The sequence below is a fragment of the Zalophus californianus genome, chromosome 4, assembly GCF_009762305.2.
Source record: "Zalophus californianus isolate mZalCal1 chromosome 4, mZalCal1.pri.v2, whole genome shotgun sequence".
Classification (NCBI taxonomy): domain Eukaryota; kingdom Metazoa; phylum Chordata; class Mammalia; order Carnivora; family Otariidae; genus Zalophus; species Zalophus californianus.
In genome coordinates, this window is record NC_045598.1 from 63,143,815 (window position 1) to 63,167,911 (window position 24,097).

A 24,097-nucleotide genomic window follows, 5' to 3' on the forward strand; every position below is an offset into this window, starting at 1 on the left:
TTATTTTGCTACTTCAAATCCGTAAAGAAGTTACTTGAAGTGCCCTCAAGAACACTAGCATGGTGATTGTTAGGATGGCTGGGCTAGAGCACGAGGTCACTGGTCCTATATCCCCTGCGGAAATGCCGTCCCAAATGCATCATTTTGCTGAGTGTCCCTGCTCAGTGCCAATGCTGGTTTGCCTTCTGAAAAGGCCTGCTTCCTAGAAATTACCCTTCAGGTGACCCCACGGCACCCCACACATTACATGTTTAGTGATGTCACTCCCGTTCCCCGGGTGCAGACAAGAGACGCCTTAGAAAAGGAGGAAGTTTACACTGAAGGGAAATGGGAAGTGTTTATTTTCTGTCTCTTGCCAGAAGCTCAGTGCCAGACACACATTTCAGGGCCCAGTGCACTGAACACGCACACGCACACGCACACGCACATGGACATTGGGGTGAGTGTGGAGAATCCAAGGGGAATGTGGGACCATAAAGAGACTGGAAGATAAGAGTTCTGTGTCATGAAAGAGCTTTAATTTGTTGCAAGGGAAAGGCCAGGCTTCACATAAAGGAGGATTTTGGAAAGATTAGAAGTACTAGGGCTGAGGATTCCTAAAGAATGTTGTAAAATTTTCCTTTCAAATACGATGGGTTCTCACCTTTCTGAGCTGGGCTAAGTTAGCACTGTCTTCCCTGAAAACCGAGGAATAATTCAAATGCCCCCTGAAGACATTTGCACGGTGGCCAGGTCTGTGCGACCGCTTCAGAGCATTCAAACATAGATACAGCGATTCTGCAAATCAAGGGCCCTGCCAGACTTCTTTTCTCTAATTCTTTCCTGGGCTTGATAGTGAATATTTGGGTTTGCTGAAATAGAAAGGAAAAGAAGTGTAATTCAGAAGAACAGTTAGCCAGTGATATGAGCATCAGTTACTTATCAGTAATTCAAACACCATTCTCTACATGACTAAAACTTTAGCAAAATTTATGTAATCTCTGGCCATGAGAAAGATAGGAAGTGTGTGTGTGTGTGTGTGTGTGTGTGTGTGTGTGTGTGTGTGTGTACTGGAAAAAACATAAAGAAAGTAAAAGATTTTTTTTTAAGTCAATGGGTAAATATTTCATTTTAAAGCATAAAGTCTTTTTTTTAAAGATTTTATTTATTTATTTGAGAGAGAGAATGAGAGAGAGCACGAGAGAGAAGAGGGTCAGAGGGAGAGGCAGACTGCCCGCTGAGCAGGGAGCCCGATGCGGGACTTGATCCCGGGACTCCAGGATCATGACCTGAGCCGAAGGCAGTCGCTTAACCAACTGAGCCACCCAGGCGCCCCTTAAAGCATAAAGTCTTAATGGCATTTGATGTCAGGGGCTGGAGAATAACAAATATTTTGAACCTGTGTCTACTTTAGAATTACTTATTATCATTATTATTTTTATGAACTCCACTTACTAAAAAATTGAAGCAGCTCACATTCATTCAACAAACACTGCTGAATGCCTCGCATGCTCTTCCAATGGTTGCCTAAATTTTTTGAAACTAGGTACCGAGTACCACATCAGTTAAAATTCATCATGGCACATACAGTGACTGTGATTACTAGCAGGGGACAATTCTCACTTGGTCTCTTAAGTTTCTGTGTTGTCTTGCAAATGGAGGTACAGAATGCCTTCCTTCTGGATTATCTTTTTAAGGATGTTTATATAGCTCCTGGTCTTGGAAGAGAAAAATATTATTTCCTTCAGGAGCAACAGGCCGGCATGCTTATTGCCCAGTATAAAAGATTTGAGTTCTCTAAGCTCAAGGTTCTTCTCTGAAACACGACTGACTGCGGATGCAAGTGTGTGGTCTTCTTCAAGTTTTGTTGTGGGAATTGGGGCTTGAGGAGTGGGTGCATATGCTGATGCTCTCTGCCTGTGAGTAATTCTGTGAGTAATGAATAGCCCTAGGACTGTAGGTAATAAACAGTCCTGTATCTCTGGCGCTGGAGTCTTGGGCTTTAGCCAGCAGTCATAAAGTGTGCAGATAAATTCTTGGTTTGCATGTAGGATAAAATTTCAGGCTCTTCACAAATCTGGTCAATTGCTTTGAGTATTTACATTTTATTCAGACAAATACTTGAGACAAACTTGTACTTTCTTAAGGTAAAAGATCTCTCTTGGTCTTTAATTTTCTGTTGAATTTAAACTTAAAAACTTGCCCGGGGAAAAGGAGTAAAGGAGATTGTAAAAGAAGGAAGAGGTAAAATGAGGTGATGGAAATACCAAAAGTAGTGAAAAAAGAAAAACAAGTCAAAGAAAAGGGCAGGACATAGATATCAAACATTTGTATGTGTTTAGACAATTTTTAAATCTGGGGTTCATCCAACGTCTGTGTTAGACATACTTTTGTTGAAAATACAGAGAAGCTATGGGACACCTGGGTGGCTCAGTCAGTCGAGCGCCCGCTTGATTTTGTCTCTGGTTGTGATCTTGGGCTTCTGGGTCAAGCCTCAGGCTCAGCACTCAGTGGGGAGTCTGCTTGTCCCTCTTTTTCTGCCCCCTACTCCCGCTTGCCATGCACACGAGGGCATGTACACTCTCTCTCTCAAATAAATAAATAAAATCTATAAAAAATGAAAATACAGAGAAGCTAATTTATCAAGAGAGAGGTGGCTTACTATTTTTCATCCATTTTTAAGTGGCAAAACTTTATTCACAATTCAAAAATGGAGAAAGCGGTGAGTAACTCATTTAAAATGTAAGCTGTTGAAAGATGAAGGAAGTGGCATTTTTCTGGTGTCCAAATCGTGTGATGCTTGTCCTAAATACTGCTGCACTCGCCACTTGGAAGAGAAGACTAATCCTATTTGGAATATGCCATTATGTAGTGTGTAATTTCTTACTATTTCTTAATTAGAGAGGTATCAGTAAAAACTGCACATTCAGCTATTTAAATATTTGATACCTTTGAAAACCCATATCTCTTCATCTATTAGGCAAAATGGATTTATTTATAAGATCCTATTCATTTCATTAAATGAAAATAAAGACAAAATAAAGTGGAATGGACTGAAAAAATCACAGCCTAAGTCAGCGAGTCATTTTTAATGAGAATAAATATTGGATAAACATAATGCAATGTGACTGATTAAGAAATACTGTATAGAGTGATTTTTAAAAATCATGATGGAAATAAGGCTGCTTCCCCTTAAAAGAAAAGCATCACTGATTTCCTAATCAACTGAGAACACCCACAGGGGTAATTACAGGCCACTCTTTTCATTAAACATGGTCTGCAAAATCCATCTAAATCAAGTAACCACCCCGTTGATTAAAAAACCAAAAAAGCAAATCACTAAAATAATCTGATACATTCCTTATAAAGGAAATATGAGATGATCTGAGAATATCATATGTGGTGGAGGAATTAATAATACATCCAAAATTCTCTTCTCAAAATCTTTGAGTGGTGTCCAAAATGGTAGAACAATGTGATTTTCAATTTTATAAATTTGTGGTTGCTTCTCACCTGGTGTTCTTAGTTATCTCTTCAGAGTTGCTGTATTTCTTGGCTTGGGGCACAGAGTGGTGCAGGATGCGAAGAAAAAAAAAAGCCAGGAAGCTTGTGATCTATTTGGGAAGTAAGGCCAAAAATAAAAGGCAAAATAAAGATTTAGGTAATAGGACACGTTAATGCTAGAAGGAATGCCATCAGATAGGATGTGATGAATTGCCAAAGAATTTTGCAAATGGTAACTGCTGGAATTCAAATAGGGGAAACTGCACTAGACTAGGGTGGTCCGAAAAGACATCAAGGACCAAATGGGATTTGATCCAGGCCTGAAGGATGAAATATGGCTCAATGAAGAGGGCAAAGATGGAGACTGATTGGCAAACTACCGTTGGGCCAAATCTGACCTCCAGACTGTTTTGGTACACCTTCAGAACCAATAATAGATTGTGCATTTTTAGATGTTGAGAAAAACAAAGAATGATATTTCATAACACTGAAAATTATATGAAATTTAAATGTCAGCGTCCATAAATAAATGTTATTGGCACACAGCCACTCTCTATTTGTTGATATGTTTGGCTGTTTTTGTGCTAGGATGGCAGAGTTGAGGAGTTAAAACAGACACTTAATGGCCCACAAAATCTGAAACATTCACTGTCTAGATCTTTACTGACAAAGTTTGCTGAATCCTGGGGTCAGAAACTACTAGGCAATAATGGTGGAAAGAGATGTTGGCTGGCCTGTAATAAACCAAGCTGTGGAGATAAAGAGGAACCACTGAAGGTTTTGCTTATAGGAGGAAGCCACACTCTCTGTTTCCTAAACATATCACCTGAGCTTGCAAATGTTTGTTAAATCAACAAATGAACAAAATTTTTTAGATTCCTAAGTGCTCTGTTGCTTTCTACTTGTTTTTTTTTTTTTTAAGATTTTTATTTATCTATTTAAGAGAGGGAGAGAGAGAGAGGGAGAAGAGAGAGAGCACAAGCAGGGTGAGGCAGACTTCCCGTTGAGCAGGAATCCTGATGTGGGGTCCACCCCGGGTCTCCCAGGATCATGATCTGAGCCGAAGGCAGCCGCCCAACTGACTGAACCACCCAGGCGCCCTCTACTTGTTGCTCTTGAAAAGAAGAAAGGGCTTTTCTGTATGGGATGTGGCCCTTGACTCTCTCGGGTTGTCCCTCCTAACTTCACAGTGGTGTGCTGTGAGCAGCTCTCACAGACTTTGACAGTGTTGGACACAAAACAACACCTTGTGTTTGGGGACTTCTCCAAGAGTACATGTAGATGACCTCTCCTTGCGTCATTCTTCTTTGGATTGCAGGGCGTTGCTCTTCTCCTACCTTTCCTCCAATAGCCAGGCATAGCTACAGAAAAACTGAAGGGTTTGTGTTAACACAAGGAATTCGCAAAAAAAAATCCTAGCTCTTTCCAGAGGGTTTGTGAGAGCCAAATCATTAGAGAAAAAATGGTTCAGGCAAAACGAACTGCAGAAGGAGGCCAACTGTGAGACCCCGTCCTGTGGGTGTTCCCATCAGATCCACCATGGATGCATTTCAAATACTAGATTTCCACTCTAATATTATACGACAGTATGTCATCAGCCCTCACGAAGAGGTGAAATCTAAGAAGAGCGTACAGAAATACACATGGGAAGAACCTCCCGATAAAAAGAAAACAAACTCTGAGAAACGTGGTTAAGAAATATCGGACTCAATTAATAATGGAGCCTTCAATGGCCTTAGAGAAATCCAATACAAATCAAATTCCAACTACCTGCCAGTGCTTCCGGCCATATTTACTTTCAATTGATTATATTTTTAAAAGATCTTAGGGGGGAATTGTTTAGAGAAAAACAAATCTGGTCAAAACCTAGAACATTAAAGAACATTAATTTCAGATTTTTTCTTAATGAGAAACAGATTTTTTTCCCATTTTTGGTTCATTTGAAAAAAAAATGGAGAAAAGATAAGAACTTCCAATAGGGAGAGTAGAACTGAGATGAAGTTGAGAGAGAACATTAAGGGAGAAGGAGAAAATATATAGTATTTTAAAAATGCAGTCCTAAAGCATTCATAACTTGTTTTGGAGTTCATCCCAGATAAATACGAGTATAGTCAGGGATAATGATGAATTCTGGGTTAGAATTGTGTAAAGCTTTAAAAAAGCAGTAAGCTCAAGTCTTGGGAATGTAAAACGGATGACATTTTAGAATGATCTGCTATTCAAAATGGAGGGAAATGAAGCTTAACCCACATGTCAATATATTCCCAAAAATATATATCTAAAAGGGCCCATTCATAGACATACTTGGACACAGATATCAATATAGACAAGCACATGGACACTGACAGGATAGGCATGTGCTTTAGGATATGAAAAAGTTCTTAGGTCATTGCACTGTAATAGTGCAATGGTTTCTAGAAAAAAAAACATTTCCTATTCTGGCTCAGAATGTAAAAAAAAAAAAAATGACTTTCCCATAACATTGTATAATGGATCTTCCAGTCACACTCTCCTATGGAAGCATAATTTATGTAGTGGATGACAAGAAGAGTTTTATGATATCTGGAATTCATTTAAGATCTTTAGATGGGAAAAATTGAGATCCAATTAAAACCTTAATAAATGACTCTGTGTTGAATATAAATATATTAAATTAATATGTGTGCAAGATGAAATTGGAAAAGTTATGGGAGTCTTCATTTTAATTCTATTTCTATCAGGAAACTGTATAACTCTGAGAATTACTTCCTAATGGGGCTGTTTACAATGAAGCAAAACTGAATTTAAATAGGACATTTTAGCCCGTGACTGGTCATAAATCATGAGGTCTCAGCCTTAAAGCACGTTGAGATCTCATTGGTGAAAGGCCTGTGAGGAGAGGGAAGATGGACCAATTGGAGCCAAGAAGGGCCTTAGGGAGACCCAGGTCGCGATAAGACCAGCCCCCAACGATCTTGCCATGAGGGGAAGCGAGGGCAGGTAGGTTGCTATATGGCAGGCTCCATTTTGTAGGTGAGATACAATAATGAGAGTCTTTGGTGGGAGGTAGTTTTCATGGGCAGAAGGTGTTAACAGCTTGGTTGTATGGGAGATCTGGATGGGATGTACAGTGTCTTTGTTAAAGGACCCAGGGGCTGAGGGCTGATAGATACAAAGTGAGTGTACCTATCCTGTACACTCAGACAGACAGAGAATGTCTATCTTCTACATATTTACATACTTGCCCTAGGTTTTGTATCCTAGTATGTATCTTAGGGGGAATACATACTTACCCTAGGTTTTCTGACTACTAAACTTAAGAGAAGAGACTAAATCTGAATGGTGCTGAGAGATTGGCTCCTAACATACTGGGCAGCTGAGTGTAGCAATTAAGATGGCAGACCTGAAAGTCAAAACTACCCAAATTCAAATCCCTGTTCTCCCACTGACCAGCTGGGGATAACAACATCCATATCAATGTCGTAAGGATCAAATGGGTTATTGTATATAATTGCAAGGTGCATCCAGTCTGTCATCTTTGGAAATAGGTTTTTGGCTTAAGTCACGTAACTTGAGACTTGGAAAATTGTGCTACATCCATGGGCTAGACTAAGCTATTATTTTTTAAAGATTTTATTTATTTATTCATGAAAGACAGAGAGAGAGAGAGAGAGAGAGAGAGAGAGAGAGAGAAGCAGGTTCCCAAGGAGCAGGGAGCCCGATGTGGGACTTGATCCCAGGACCCTGGGATCATGACCTGAGCCGAAGGCAGACGCTTAACCATCTGAACCACCCAGGCGCCCTAGACTAAGCTATTCTTATAGTTTGGCAAGTTGTAAAAAAAAAAAAAAAAAAAAAAAAAGATCCTGGCCATACCCTCCCTCATCTTCCTACAAATCTGGCCGCACCTTCATTCCCTAGTAGGTTCAGAACGTGTTTTTATTTCCATCCAATGCTTTTTCCCATCCAATTGCTGTCCATCTGAGACAGTGATTGTTATTGTTTTGTAAAACTTCTGCCCAGATTTATAAAACTTCAGTGCAGATTTATTGTAGAATCTACTGAGTTTGTTTTTAGGTTGTTATAAATTGCCTTAATTCCTATCTCTGTTTAGGCATAACTGTGGATGTCGATAAAAAAACAACATTTTGGGAAGTATGGGTATGGGTGAGTGATAGTTTAATTGAGAAGGCCATACCGAGACTTGATGGAGCTGGCAAAGTCCTCATTATGCCTTCACTTGGCTATACCCAAGTCACAAGATGCCAAGTGTTTGCCTCATCAATGTTTATCTTTCTGAGACATTCAAGGTGAATGGCAATCGCCCTATTCATCCTCTCCTACAAGCTATCTTTAGTCAAAAAATCCACCCCCCCGCCCCGCTCCCGATAAAGAGCTACCATTTTGAGAGTGTTCGTAGTGCCAGGAATTGAGGTGAGTGGACTTACAAGCATCATCTCATTTAATTCTCACAAGGATAAATACTACTACGTAAAATAAAGGTTAAAGAGAGGTTAAGAAACTTGAACAAGGTCACCCACTAAGGAAATGCGCAGCAAGGTTGCTCACTAGAGTCAGCTGTGTTGTCACCCAGACCTGCAGAATTCCTGGAGAGAGAATGATGTGCTCTGCCCACCCTTGCCCCTCTCACCTGCCACCCTGCCAGGCTCCATCTCTCTTTCCTTAGAGCTTTGCTTCTACTTTGGTTAAGGACCTTACCATGTTATATTATCATGTATCTCTTATTTTTCCCACTTGACTGAATTTGAGATGATGTTAGAGACCATGAAAATCATTCTCTCATTCCTGATGGGTCCTGCAGTACCTCAATAAAGTTTTTTTTTCCCCCTCCAGTTAGTGGTAGCTCAAAGAAGGTTTATCTTCTAGTAGCAGCTCAGTAAATGTTTGTTGAATTCATAAATGAATAAAATACTGAGTTTTTTCTGGTTTACTAAAGATCATGAGCTAAAGCAGTGGTTTAAAATATACAGTCATAAAAAAATATGCAGTCCTGATCAACCAAATAGAGGATACTCTTACTGAACTTACTGATCAGAGAGTTCTTACTGAAAATATCGCAGATCTCTGAAGCACACAGACGGGCTGGAGGAAGGAGTGGGAGAGCAGGGAGTGGTCCCTTAGGGAGACAGCAAAGAGGGACTTTCCCTGGGAACAGGTAGTCCATCCACTCTCAGTGTTTGCAGCACTTTTCCTGTGGTTCCTCCTGTTCTCTCAGGATTCTGAATGTTCTCACCAAGAAAACACCAAATCCCTTGAAAGTCTGGTTTCTGCCTTGTGGTTTGTGAGCCAATCTCATGACGTCACAGCCACCAGCAGCCCACAGTGCTTTTCCTGACTCCATGTAGGCACACCAGACAGGGCTTCTAGCAAGTGAAAGCTCTTTTGGGTAAATATTTTGGGCCTGGTTTTAAGATTTCTCTGACAGACCAAGTGGTGGAAATCTGTGTATATATACAGAATGCTCTCTCTCTCCCTTCCTCTGCTATGTGTGTGATGTCACTTTCCTCAGAGAAATAACTCTGTTTCTCTTAGCCAGTTCCTCGCTTGGGAATTGGGCTTTCCTTGTTGATTTTCACTCCAAAAGGGCTGCTAAAGAGGGGTGGAAAGGACCCAAAACATATCTTCTTCCAGGCTGCCTGCCTCTTAAAGCTGCTCTATCACCCTTTGTTTTATCACCAGAAACTTCAGGTTGGATGGTGAAGAATGGCCTTTCTGGATTTCCAAGCCTTACAGGAAAGTTTATATTTAACCTTGTTACTTAAGTTGCGACAAAGTTCATTCAAATTCTAAACTTGTAGCGGGGGAAGAACAAAGTCCTGTGCTTGTGGGCACAAACATAATTTATATACATATATAATCAATGTATATATATGAGAATATATTAAATCTTCATATATATTCTATTTACTGTATTTTTATGTATACACACCTTTTTTATAAACGCACAAGCTGAAAGCAAGAAAGCAATGCATACATGTCTGTGTATGCGTACCTACACACAAAACATACATCATGAGTTTCCGGGCATCTTTTGATAGGTGTTTGTGCTCCCTTACTAGTGGCGAATTAATTAATTTTAGATGAGCCCATCACAGCAGTTTTAAGCGGAGCGAAGGCTCTATCGTTAAACAGCCCAGAGAGAATTTCATCTGCTACTTTTGAAGAATCCTTTGATGCGCCCAAAGCCTGTAGAAGAGTGATTCCAAACCCACTTAACTTTTTTTAAAAAACTGTGAAATGTCTGCAAGGGGTTCTCTGATCTGCTAGAGGAGACCGAATCGAGGAGAAGAAAGGCCGCTTTCTCTCCCCAGCAGGACCCAGATCCCTGCCTGTTGCCGAGCAGATTTCGTATACGTTGAACCACAGAACGTTTATTGAGGGGCGGGCGGTGGGGGAGAAGAGAGGGAGAGGCAGAAAAAAGAAAAAGTAGCAAGCATCCAGCGGCAGCCGCGGGAGACCGGGACGGCACGTAATCCGGGGGCGGGGCCTCGGGGGCCGCTAGCCAGTGGACGGGCACGGGGGCGGGGCCGCGGCGCGGGGGGGCGGGGCCTGTGCCCGCGCAGCTCGCACGGCGGTCCCCTTATTTGGATCTGCGGGAATGTGGGCTGGAGCGGTCCTGCAGCGGTACCAGCCTCCAGCCTGTCGCCGGGACTGCCCCTGACCCAGGCGCACCCGCTGCTTGGTGGCAGAAGGGCCGGCGGAGCGCTATGGCCTGCATCCTGAAGGTAACGACTGGGATCTGTGGCTCGGACGCGTGGTTGGCCAGCCCCTTGCAAGGAGTCAGCCGCGGTCCCACCGCATCCTCATCTCAGTTGTCTTTTCCTGGCATTGATTTTCTTTTTGTTCCTTTGGCAAATGCATATGGAGGGAGATTCTGAAACATGCAGCTGGCACAGCTTCTCTTCCCACCATTCCTGCCTGCTCGCGCCTGCATTGAAGGAGCTGCAGACTGTTGGCTCCAGGGAAGAGTAGGGCTGTGTGCCGAATAATGGGGATGGCAGGGAGGGGAGGGGTGCTCCCGCGGGTCCCGCGGCTCCGTTGCCTGAGGCCTTTCAGGGGCCAAGGAGAATGGAGAAGAGTCGGCATGGGTTACTGGTGGTAGAGGATATAGCACTTCGAATGGGGGTGAGAGTGAGCAGAGGGGGGGTTCTATTGAACATTTGATCTTGTGAAGACAGAAACTTCTGAGTTTACAGGTAGTCCCTTAGGAATGAGTTTTCCGTGAGATCTGCTGGCTTTATGTGCCATTAACTAACTTTGGAAAAGTTCACAGAAGGATGTTTTTATTAGCAGAGAATTTGTGACCCTCCTTAAGCTCATAAATTTGAACAGACCCAGTGATTTTACTCCATATTAGAGTCCGCTGGACCACCCCTTCTTTGTTGAGTTTTCTTTCTCCAAGTTTGGTTTCTTAGCCTGGACCAAGCATCGTTCTGGGTTTATAGCTTTGTGGTGTCAGGTGGAAGGACGTGGGGTCAGTGCCTCACTTGAGAACTTCTCATTCAGCAGGGAGAGGTGTTTTATTTGTTTTTTGTTTTCATTTTTCTCACTCCTGTCTCTCCTCGCGACTAACCTGCCTGACTCCTGACGGCCTGAATCATAAACATTCAGGGCCTAAAGGTTTCCTGGGCCTTGACTGGAGAATGCAAAGGCCTGTTTGTTCCAAGGTTGGGGGAGCTGTGTGTGATAGAGGAAAACACGAGGAAAAGATTTTCGTTGTTGTTTATTGTGAAATAGCACTTGTTTCTCTGTTGTTATACTAGTTAGCTGTGTCATCTTATACCATGCCTTGGTATTAATGATACAAATAAGAGACTAACCTAGGAATAGTGTTGTTTTTTTTTTTCCTTAGAGTAAAGGAGGTCAGATATTTCCTGTGACTTTTCTGAACTTCCTCTCTTTGGTTTTGGAACATTTTCTGGGACATAACAAATGGTAGCAAGATCAAGAGGAAATACGTAACACATCGGTATTACAGTATGGGATTTTTAACTTGGAGACTCTTAGTGTAAGGACTGAAATAAGAGTATGAGTCATTCTTTACTATTTATTGTATTATTAGCTGAAAGAGAAATTGAGGAGCATGACATTTATCATTGGCCATCTTCTTTGGGTTTCTCCCTGCCTTATCTTGCATATGTTCGAAACATTTTTAACTCATACCCCAAGCTATACATGAATCTGATCCAGACTATCTTTTCAAGCACCTCACATTGACCTCAGACATTTGGGGGCACATCTGAGTCCTCCTTATCTTTCCTCCAGTGAAATTCATCTGGGATGCAGACAGGTAAACTTCAAAGAGGTTTGGATTCAGAAAGACCTTGGTCTGAATGCAGGTTCTGCCCGTTGCCACCTGTGTGGCCTTGGACAAATTACTTAAATGTCTCTGAGTCACAATTTCCTCAATGTAAGATCAAGGTAATAGCATCTACCCCACAGGCTGCTGTGAGAATAAAGTAAGATAGGGGATGAAAACTGCTCTGTGGCATAGGCATTAATATGTGCCACTTTTTTTCTGACATTGTAATGATAACTACAGTTTAAGAAATCCTTAATATATCCTCTGCCTATTTCATATAAATATAACTCTCATTCTTACATCAGACCCTGCAAGGTAACATTGTTTAAAACCCCATTTTACAGATGAGGAAGCCAAGGCTCCTCAGTTTAAGAGATTTGCCCAAGGCAACAGGGTTAAGGTCGACGTGAGCGTGGGCTTAGACCCAGATCTGCCAGCTTTTCTTATACTTTAATGCTGTTCTCTGTACTTTCCCAGGTGACCACTTTCTAAGATGTCCTGATACCATTCAGAATCCTTACCACATTTAAGAAACAAAGTACCTTTGTGCAGTGATGGTCTCGATGGCCTGTGGTAGGCCTTTTCCCCTTCTGGTCTTTGAAAGTCCGCACATGGTGGAGTGGAGAGTCTGGAGACCTGGATTCAGTGCAAGCCTGACCTCCTGTATATGATTTTAGACAGTCACGGCAGCTCGCTCATTTTAGAATGCAGAAAATTATAATAATTCTCTGGCAGGATTTTATGAAGGTAAAATGATGGACTTTTTTTTAAAACAAAACATTTTCTGCTACATGCCAGCCCTGGGCTTGGCATTGGCATTACAAGATGTATGAACCATTGACTTGGTTCTCAGGTGGCTTACAGTATAGGAAAGGGGATAGAAAGTAAGTGAACATTTATGTTACAGTGTGAAGAGTAACAGACCTGTGGAAGGCATACTACAGCACTGAGGGAGAGAGCAGTGAACCCTCCTACTGATAGTCAAGACAGGCTTTCCATGTACTGTATTGGAGCTAGGTTTTGAACACTGCATCAGATTTACTAGCGTGGAGCTTGTGTTTTTGGAAGATAACTTTTGAGGCCATGTCAACTTTACTCTGGGGGTGAAAACTAATTTTCTTAACAGATTTTTGAGGTTGATTTTATTTTCCATTTTTATATATGAGAAAATGAGATAGAGGTTGATTAAGATATCCTTATGGCCTACACAGTAGTGACCCTAAAAGTGGGGATCTCTGAGTAGCTAAGAGGAGAAGCCCATGCCATGGCAGCCAGGGAAGGTCCTTTGCAGCACATACAACTGTCCCCTCGAGGTACTGTGTATGGGGAAGGCCCATTCTGCCCCTGCACAGAGCTGGCTCTCATAACAGAATGATGATTAGTACCTCAATAATCATTTAATTGTGAAATACATACTCACTCCACATCGCCTGGGCTTTGAAGCCAGAACTATGTGGGTTTTAATTAGGGCTCCACCACTTACTAATTGTATAACCACAAGCAAGTTTCTTGGTTTCATTGCTCTGGTTTCTGAAATGGAGATGATCATGCGTTCCTCAGTGAGAATATCTGCACATTAGAAAGCATAGGCTAGTTATAGTTTAGTAAAAATGAGTCTGAGTCTTAGGATCCTTTCTTGCTATGCTCCTGGTTAGGCAGCCCTCCTGGGTGGCTGTGCTGTTGTGAATAATTAAGGCAAGGACCAGTCTTTTTCCAAGGAGTGTTTTAAAAGTCTTGGAAATTTTGATAGACGAGAAAGATATCTCATTTGTATTTATTTGATGGCTAGTGAAGCAAAACTTTTACATTTATGTTAGTCATTTGTTTTCCTTCTTCTGTACATTATAGATATTTAAAACTTTCCTGTAATAAAACTTGTTTGTGTTTTCTTTTATGAGTTCTACCTTTAGTTGGCAGGTATGTTTTTGAGCACAGTATCTGGTGCACTTTTGGTATTTAGCAGTATTTGATGAATTGTATTCAGTTGCCTTTGTATCCAGCACTAAAGGGATCACTGAGTGGACATGTAGACACGAGACACTTATGAGTCATTTCTGCCTTAGCAAAGATCACGGTTTTGCCAGGTTGAGGAGACCTATGAGCACAAAGCAGTTAGACAACACGACAGGTGCATGACTAAGCCACGGCTTTCTTCCCTCCCAGTCACCCATCCCCGTATAATATTTACTTAGATGGATGGGAAATTGGATGACTGGTGATACCAAGTTATGAACTTGGTGTCTTCTCCTCTACTTTTCTTCCCCCTGCCCCAGACTTAATTCTTCACCATATTGCATCAATTATATCTAGAAGCATCTCTCAAATCTGCCTATTACTCTCCATTCTTCCTCTCTCTGCCTCGCTCGGGGCCTAGTGTTTGCTCTGTCTTTTGAAGTAGCCTCCCTTTCTTCAGCCTCCCCCAGGTCTTGCCCATCCTCCACATCCCCCTCATGGTATTGTGCTAAAGTGCAGTACTGATCAAGCCATTTATAGGCCTGAATGCTTGATCTGGCCCCCCAGCCCCTGGGAGATGAACCCAACTGGGGTTCACATTCCCTCACCATCTTGCCCCTGCACACGTGCCTCACCTCACCCCCTGCTGCTCCATCACCCATGTCCCTCACCCGGACACTTACCTATACTCATCCCAGGTCTGTAGATGTGGCACTTGCTCGTGGCTCCGTGTCATTGTGGTACAGCAGTGGGATTAACAGCCTTGGCCGTTAAGCTTGGCGACCTGCTTCAGCAGTAAAATCCATCAGCCTCTGCTTCCTCAACTGTGGAATTGGAACAAAAATAGTGCCTACTTCAAGTTATGGGGAATAGATGAGCTAATTCTGTAGAACAGAACCTGACGTATCATAAGGCCTAGATAATCATTAGCAATCCGTTGCTGTTGGCAGGCTGTTTTCTCTGCAGGAAATTCCCTCCGCTATCACTTTTCCTCCAGCGACAAAAGTTGTACTCATCTTTCAGCTTCTAGGTCAGTGTCCCATGGACGGTGAAGCCTTCCTGTGCTTCAGCAGTCTTCCCCGTGCTCCCGTGTTCTTAGTTCTCATCTTGTAGCAGCAGCTATTACCCTGTACTGTCAGTTCGCTGTTTGCCTTCCCGACTCTTCTGTCTGGGAACTCATCGAGGGCAGGGGCCTTCAGTAGGTCGATTAGCTAGTGTTTGCTGAGCACGATGAGTGAATACTGCTAAGGGTGCGGGAGTATATGGACAGAGATATGGGTGGCTGCCCAAATGAGTCTTGGGGACAGCAAAAGCCTTGTCTTATTCAACTTGGTATCCATTAAGAACCTGCTTGGCTCTCACTGAAGTGTTACCTAAATATTTGTTGAGTGCCTAAATGCATTAATGTATTCGTTTTTTTGTTTTTTGAGATGCCATTTCTAGACATGGGCCTAACCTGTCCTCTTTTGTAAACAGATGAATTCTTCATGGATATAGCATGGGTTTTTCACTCTAACATATCGGAAGCAGGTTAGAGCTTATTAATCATTTTGCTCCTTAAATTCCTTCTCATTTTGTTTCTGGTGCATCTGTTACTCTGTTTCCTATAAAATCTGGAGCTAATTTGAAATCTGGAGGGAAGGGGAAAGGGGCACTGGACTGGAAGGAGGAGACAAGGCAGTGCAGGAACGGCTTATCTTTTGTTATGATCATTTTGGTTCTCCAGGTTAACGGAAACAAACAAAAAAGCAAAAGTAAAAACAAAAACAAAAAACCCAACACCCACCATCCCAATTTGTGGTTCTCATCCTATGAGGTCTCAAAGTGTTTGAAAACAGTCTGGCTTCGCTGAGCCTGGAAAACCACGGAGACTTCATAGATACACAGATTATAAATCTGAAACTAAGATCACCCCAGCAAGTGGAACAGACAAGGCACTTGGTCTAATAAATCTGCTACAACGTTTCTTTCTGCTGTGCAGGGGATGCCGACATGTGGGCTGGGGTCCTGGCTCATTTTCAGTCTTAAGGTGACTGAACAGAATGCTTTTGCAACTTCCAATTGCACAATTTGGGGAAGGAGTTTCTTGTGGAGAAGCAGTGTTCTTTGGATGAACTGAGAACAACGGCAACGATAATAGTTGCTCTTTCTTGAACACCTAGAGTGGTAAGGCTTGGGCCTGTGCTGAGTGCTTTATAGACATCATCTCGTGCAAACTCGTATTATAATGAAGACGCTGAAGTTCGGAGAAGCTGAGTAGCTTGTCCCGGGCCCTGTGGTTAGTAAGTGGTGAAGATGGAATTCACCTGGCTCTGTGTGGTTATGTAGTGTGTCTTTTGCCTTCAGCGCCAATTTAAGTGAATGTTTGTGGGGACTTGTGTTTATTTCACCCTCTTCTACCCAGGCAGCCCTCAGTCTAGACAGCTTCCTAACACCCGCCTGGTCGGGATCACTTTTAGCTGTGTTGTCTTTATCTGTTCCTTCTTCAGAGTTTCCTTTGTGACTGAGGAACTAGGGGAAATAGAGGGGCCACCGAGACTGGGGAGGTAAGAAAGTTCTAATTCTGCCTCCAACACGGAATAGCCCTTTGAGCCTGCGCAAGTCACGTGACCTCTCCCCCTAGCCTGAGAAACCCACGGGTCCCTTTGGTGGGGGAGAGTGAAGGAGAGGGGTCGTACAGAGTTGGATTTCCCCTTGGGCCAGGCTTCAGGGCCCCTCCACGGCTCTGGGAAGAGGCCCTGGATTTTTGTATTTATAATTTTATATTCATTTTTCTTAAAGAGACTCACAAATCGTATAAACTTTAGGCTCCCCAGCCTGGATCCCCTCTGGGGCGGTGTTGGTGTCCCAAAGAGTTAATGCTTGCAAAGGCACTCTTCAAAGCAGAATGCACCGTACACATATGGCAAAACTATTATTAGTATTATTAATAGTTAGATAACAGCTTGAGTCGAGGAAACCTGTCTTGGGAACTGGTGGGCTTTAAAGAAGGGTTTAGATTTGAGGAAAGCAGAGGGAGCCTATTAAGCTTTCCAGTCGATGACGGGGAAAAATTATGAAATCTCCTCCCCAGGAGGAAAATTTCTATCTGTTTGTGAAAATTTAACACACACTTGTGCCTGAGGGCTGGGAGTTGGAGGAGTTCTTTTCTGTTTCCTGGCTTCTGGGAAAAGTGGAGGAAGGCATTTTTCTAATTGGAGAGAGTAGATTTACAAGTGCTACCAGGATCCCATTACAGAAAGCTGCAGTTAGCTCCTGGTTATTAAAAGGCTCATTATTCAGTTTATGGATTTTCCAGATCTTGTCCATCCCCGGCCGTTCTGATGTACACCTTTTATGCATTTTACTGCCAATTAGCACCTCCACCAGAGTCAGGAAAGGGAGAGGAGCTAAACCCCGAATTGTTTAATTCCTCTCCTTGTTAACAGCTGTGTCAAGGGTTTTCGGCAAGAAGGTGGTTATAGACATGGCCCAAGTGAGGTGAAGGGATTATCTGTGCTTTCACTATTGTTTTCTTTTCCCTCAGCTCAAGGACTGAGAGTAGGCTCTGGTTCTGATTTTAAACTGATTTAAAGTTTGCCTCATCAGAGACCTTGGCCCAGGGTATCCCAGAGATTCAATAAACAGGAGCCTCGGGGTAGGTAACATTCTCAGAGAGGCCCTGTGCCCCTTACCCCATCTTCTCCGGGCCTCCTCTCATTTCCTGTGTGATGTGGAGGGGTGGGGGCTCACAACATCTGGTGCTTGGGAGAGTGGGGGAGTTAACTCCCAAAGAGATGGCTTGGGGGCCAGGAAAGAGGGGTCCTTGTACTTGAGTCATTCTAGTATTTGTGTAAAAAAGAAATGTGTGTCTCGGCATATACATAGTCAATGTAAATATATAAATAAAAATATATACCCACATTCATTCAATCAATTGTACCTTCATGTTTACTCAGATATGAAAATTCTTACACATAAAATCTTTCTTGGAAGGCACGTCTTGCTAATTTCAGAGGCTGTTTTTTGTTTTGTTTTGTTTTGTTTTAGTGTATGTATTAGCTGTGCCTTTACCGGACACAAAAATAAAAACCTCTTTGGTTTGTTATGAAAACTGTCTTTACATCTTGCCGTGAGAAGATTCTGATCACAAGGGACTGGGAAGCAAGTTGTGTATGTCCTGCATTGGAAATGAGTCAGGATGTGGGATTCGAATGTGCACCTGGAGCTCATCTTAGGTTTCAAGGACTAGAATGAGCAAGTCAGTGTTCTTGGGATGATCCCCGTCCTTGGGACAAGTGGGATACACCCTTGCAGAGAGCAGGGGCTGCCGTTCCTGGCCCTGACCTTTGCTGTTCCTGGTGGCCCCACCAGTAGACTGGACTCTAAAGAGGGGTGAAAGTCTCTCCGTGAAGGTTTTGCCTAATCAAGCAGGGGAAATGATAACCGGGAAAGAAGGGCTGTTCTCTAGGGTGCGGGTGGTAAGAGGATTTTGGGTGCAGAGGTCAGAGCTGAACCAACGCCGAGTCTGAGTCCAGCTTTGTGATGAATATGAGTCGTGATGGTAGTACATTTATTTACTGCAGTGCTGTCCAGTAGAAATCTCATGCAGCTCACGTACGTGATTTTACGTTTTCTAGGAACCACGTTAAAACATAAAAGCAAAACGAAAGAAATAGGCAGAATTTACTTGAATAACATATTCTGTTTAACCCATTATGAATTCTTTATATAATAGAGGAAATTAATAATCCCTCTGTAACTGTAAAGACTATAGGGCGTCAATGATACTGAAGTTATGAATATACAGATTATGAAGAATTAAATTTTGACTCCTATATAATATATCCCAAACATTTTCATTTCAACATGTAATCAATATAAAAATCAATGAGATATTTCTATATTTTTTGTTAAGTCTTCAAAATTCGGTGTACATTTTGCCATTACAGCATATCTCAATTTGGATGCTAAATTTTCATCAGGAGTTTAGATTTTATAAAATGTATAGTTAAAAAAATAGGTTCACATGTTCAAGTTGCTCCAAAGATGCTCAAAAGCTTTCCAAGAGTTGAATCGAGTATTAGTTTTTAAATGTAAATAAAATAAAATGAAATTTAAAAATGTGGTTCCCCAGTCACAGTAGCCATATTCCAAAGTCTCTACGGCCAATTGTGGGTGGTGGTTACTGGACAGGACAGCACGTTTGTTCAGGTCCTTATCCTCACCATCGGAAGGGACCACTAACTGTGGGGGCATTGAGAGCAGTAGAATGGGGTCGGGGGAAGGGTTGCCTGCCGGCTGGGGGAGCACAAGGGGAGGGCACTCCTGTTGGTCAGACCCTTGGCAGCCGAAGGGAGGCAAATGATGAGCAAGTCATGAGTGCTGGACCCAGGGACACACTGGAGCCTCTCTTGAGCCCTTGGAACTTCACCTAAAATGGAGTCCGATTGGTGCCCTAGATGTGGAGCAGCTGTGAATTCTCCCAAGCGGGGTGCAGCTTTGGTCTCAGTGTGGTAGTGTGATCTCCCGTTGGCTTTGAGGTCAGAGACGGACTGTATATACTTTGATTGGAGCTATTCCTTTGCTCCAGCAGGGCGGTCCACACATGGCAGCAATCTGGACAACCAGAGTAAACCGCATGTCTTAAGAGAAGTAAGGTGATTCGCGTTCCTTTGTACAGTTTGCTTATTTTCCCCTGCTTGTTTGTGTGTCCATAGCTTCAGCAGTGTGCCAGTAGCTGTGTGTCCAGTGGTGCTTAGCGCAAATTGGTTTGTAAACCCACAGCTCTGTTCGGTCTACACTTGTGCATTGCGGGCCTGCCCTGCTTCACCTCGTCTTCTTGGATCGTGCGATGAACACCTCATTATACTAATGGCAGTAGCTGCCCTTTGCCACGTGCCTTCTCTCGGGCAGACAGCCTGCCAGATATTTTGCAGCTATTTATTATCTCACGAGATTTCAGGATGGGCATTATTTACTTTTGTTGGACTGACAGGGGAACTCGGGTTTGTATAGCTGAACAGTTTTGCTAACGCAAGAGTGCTAGACCAGGATCCTCCAACTACAGCCCTTGGGCCCAATCTCCTGTCGCCTGTGTCTATATAGCTCTGTGTGGCCCGTGATTAAGGATGGGTTTTGCATTGTTAAGTGGCTGAAAAAAAATTCAAAAGCAGGATAAGAGTTCATGAGGTGTGAAAATGTATGAGATTCAAATATCAGTGTCCATAAATAGTTTTTCTGGAACACAGCGGTGTTTATTTGTTTCCTAGTGTCTATGTGTGCTTTCACGCTACAATGGCAAAGCTGAGAAGCTGACATTTGGACTGCAAAGCCTTAAAAATTTGCTGTCCCTTTGCAGATAAAGTGTGCCACCCCCTGTGCTGGGCTGTTAAATTCCTCCAGCAGACGGTAAGAGCTGGGGTCAGGGCCGGTGCAGGGTCTCCCGTGGATCTTCAGCTCTCGCCCAGGAGCCCCACACTGAGGAGGGCAGAGGGATTTCCTGAGCGTTGCAGCCAAGCACTCCATGTGGAAGAGGAAACGAAAGCTTAGGGAGGAGATGTAACTCTCCAAAGCCAGATGGTGGTGTTGGAATTCGGACTCCAAAGCCCCCCAAGTCTGTGGCTTCTGACAGATACTCTGACCACGAGTGCTGTTCAGCTTGAACTGCACCAGGAACCCTGAACGGCCTATTTGACCAGAGATTGCTAAACCCCACACCCAGAGTTTATGATTCTGTAGGTCTCTCTTGGGGCTCAAGAAGTTGCATTTGTGACAAGCCCCCAGGTGATGCCGATGAGGCCCATCTGCGGGCCACTGTCCTGACATCCTACATCCCACCCCACAAATGGTTGTTGAGCTGTGGAAGGCTTCAAACACATGCGGTGACCCACAGAAACTGAAAAGAATTTAAGTCCGTTTAGAAATTTAAGTCAAGTGCATTCTAATAAGCTTTTTCGGCATTGTAATAAATTTGATTCCTTCCTTCATTATTCTTGTTAAACCCCAAGCTTTCTGATGCCATGGGGCTCAGGCCACCATGAATATTGAAACACATGTGCCTCTGTGTCCAACAGTCAGGGGCTGGGGGGGTGAAATGAACCCCCTCATGGGTGGCACTCCTCCTGTGTTTCTGGAAACTCAGTTTCTTTCAAATCAGTTTCAAAATCAGTTTATGCTGATTTATAAACCAGGACTTTGGTTCCTGCCGTGATTTATGTCAAACCCTTTCTTGTGCTCTGTTTCTGCCCCTGCACTGCCTCCCCCGCCAGGTCTGTTTCTCTGCTGGGGGTGCGGGAAAACAGCTTCTGTAGTCAAATTATACTGCCTTTGGTCATGAAAGGTAATGCATTAGTGCTAGAGTTCACTATCTTAATTATTGGCTCTACTCAATCTCATATTTAAAAAAGTCATTATTTAAGGATTAGGAATGGGGAGAATGAAGACTGTCGAAAGATGATAGCTTTCATTTTTTTTGTTCATGTTGATGATTCACAGCCTTGTTTGGGATGTTAATAAGTAACACAAAGCATTGGTAACTGCTGATTTAATCTCTTCTTATAGGCTCATACTGGCATAAAGAAAATAAATCTCTAAGGTGTACCCTTTTACTTTCTCTTGGCTCTCTATTTCCATGCCGCTATTCATTGTGCAGCTCATTTTTCTGACCCGCCCCCAGCTTCATCTCTGGCCTCTGAACCCCTCCCCAGTACAGTTGTTATAGGGATCATTAGTTAGAATGTGTAAAGAACCATAATCTCAGCTCTATAGAAGGGAAGCCTTATAGAACTCTATTATCAAGTAGATAAAACCCTCTAGCAGGGTCCCAGGTTATAAGCCATTCCATTAGGAATTCCCTGGGAAATGTGACTCCTTTCTACACCTGCTATAAAACCATCAGTATGGTGTTCATGACAGCTTAGGGATGTCATCCCGAACGCTTTTGACACTGCCTGGAGGCTGACTTTACAACTACTCGTGTTTGCTCTTTTATTGCTGACCTTCTCGACCTTGTAGCCCCTTCTTTCTCCCTATTTCTAGGAGAAAATTCATTCCCCAGAAGCAGGAATTACCTGCCCCCTTTCACATGCTGCCTTATTTATTTTCCTCTCATTCTTTCAGTTGGGAGTAAGAAAATCTCTCTGTCCTGCCCTGGTTTATGTCACTTAATTATTTGTTCCTTAGCTGGTTTAATGTTTATTTAATTCTGTCATGCTGTTTAACCCCAGCAGCCTGGTTCATGGCTTAAGCTGAGCCAAAATTTCTGCTTGTGACTTCTAACTTGTTGATAGAGTAAGGTTTGTTTTCCTCTCATCCATGTTTGACCCTTGGTATTAAAACCTTATTTAAAGAAATGACATCTGAACCATATACCACCCTAGATTTCTGTATTAGAAAAATTGAAGTTCACTGTATGTTCTAGATTTGTGTAGGTGAAAGGGTCTGTATTTGACCTGTTTTTCCCTCTTATCTTCAGCAAATAGAGGCTTGTGAAGAGGAAGTTTATCATCAAGCACTTAGAGAGTACCCAAGTACAGTGCCTGAGAGGAGGGGTAGGGGGCATGGAGATGAAAGAGAAGCTGAGGATTTATTTATTTTTTTAAACAATTTTATTTTATTTATTTATTTTTATCTTTTTTTATTAAGAAACTCCACAGCCAACATGGGGCTTGAACTCATGACCCCGAGATCAAGAGTTGCATGCTCTACCCACTGAGCCAATCAGGTGCCCCTGAGAAGCTGAGGATTTAATTCCTTTCTAAGGGAAAGTGAGTCTGCATGGATGATAATATTAATTGAAAAAATAGCTTACATTTACTGAGTGCTTACTGTTTTTATTGAGGGCTTTATATTTTTGAACTGTCTCATTTACTCAAGCTCATAGGGTAGATTATGAGTTATAAATTTCCATTTAGATGAAGAAATTGAGGCTTAGGGAGGTTGAATAACATTCCCAAGATTGTACAAAGCAGGGTCGGGGTGTGGGTGGGCAGGATTTGAATCCGGGAGCCTGGATGGAGTAAAATATATGTAATAGAATCTCTTCCTATAGTCATACATGGACAAACCTCTTTGTAACTTGCCCACAATAATAATAACAATAACTTTAATGAACATTTATTGAGTACAAACTTTGTGGTAGGTACTGTAAGGCATACACGTGATTTCCTTTATTGTTCAATAATCCTATTAGAAAAATATTTTAATTATCAAATCTATTTTGCTTGTGAGGAACCCTGAGGCTTAGACAAAACTCATCTTCTTTGCCCAACCCCATGGCTAGTGAGGAGAGAATTTGTGTGACCATATTATTTTTATTAGCTATTTTACTATTATTTAGAAAAAAAATTTTTATTAAGTTTTTATTTTAGTTCCAATATAGTTAACAGTGTTATATTAGTTTTGGGTGTACAATAGAGTGATTCAACAATTCTAAATATCCTTACTCAGTGCTCATCATAAGTGCATTCTTAATTCCTTTCACCTGTTTCACCCATCCCCCACTCATCTCCCCTCTGCTATGCTTTATTTTATTTTATTTCATTTTATTTTATTTTTTAAGTAGGCTCCATGCCCATTGTGGGGCCCAACACACAGCTTGAACTCATGACCCTGAGATTAAGAGTTGGACGCTTAACTGACTGAGCCACCTAGGCACCCCTGATATGTTATTTTAAATGAGTACCCTCTTTTAAAGTTTTTTTTCAACAAGAACATTTTTTTACTTGATGCGTACTTCAGAATAATGGTTCTAAAAGATACGTATAAAACATTCCATCCAAGAAAAATAGAATACATATTTTCTTCCAAGTACACACAGAAGAACCCCCTGGTTAAATCACGTAAAAAGAGACATAAGAAATATTACGAATTTAAGAAGACTAGAATCATACCAAATATATTTTCCAACTCTAGTGGTACAAAACTAAAGATCAACAATAAAACCAACTTGGAAAATCTACAATGTAAATATTAAATATTTAATATGTAAATATTAAACAACACACTACTGCACAAGCAATGGGCCAAATAAGAAACAGCAAATCAAAATATGTCTCAAAACAAAAGATAAAAGAAAGCCAATATTCCACAACCTATGGGATGCAGCAAAGGCAGGTGTTCGTGTGAAATTTATGCTATAAATGCTTGTATTAGGAAAAAAAAGTTCAAATAAACAACTTAATATTATACCATAAGGGACTAGAAAAATAAGAAACTTAGCTGAAATTTTTTAGTAGAGGCAGGAAATGACAAACAAAAATCAGAATTAAATAAAATAGAGACCAGATTAAACAATCACATAACATTGAAAGTTATGACCAGTTTTTCCAAAAAATATTGTTATTAGCTAACATTTATCGTGCACTAAGGCCTGGGCAC

The 24,097-nt window shown here is 42.1% G+C and overlaps 1 protein-coding gene across 4 annotated transcripts in view; it reads left to right on the plus strand.

Moving 5' to 3' along the window:
• Nucleotides 1–10,092: 10,092 nt before the first annotated feature.
• The window catches only part of ST6GALNAC3 (ST6 N-acetylgalactosaminide alpha-2,6-sialyltransferase 3), a 546,815-nt gene continuing 532,810 nt past the window's right edge, over nucleotides 10,093–24,097 (plus strand). For all 4 annotated transcript variants that reach the window (XR_003516033.1, XM_027572632.1, XM_027572622.2 and 1 more), the window contains exon 1: nucleotides 10,093–10,208. Coding sequence is in view for 3 of the 4 variants with exons in the window: in XM_027572632.1 (XP_027428433.1) it covers nucleotides 10,191–10,208 (18 nt within the window). In the remaining variant the exon portion in view is untranslated. The remainder of the gene's footprint in view (nucleotides 10,209–24,097) is intronic.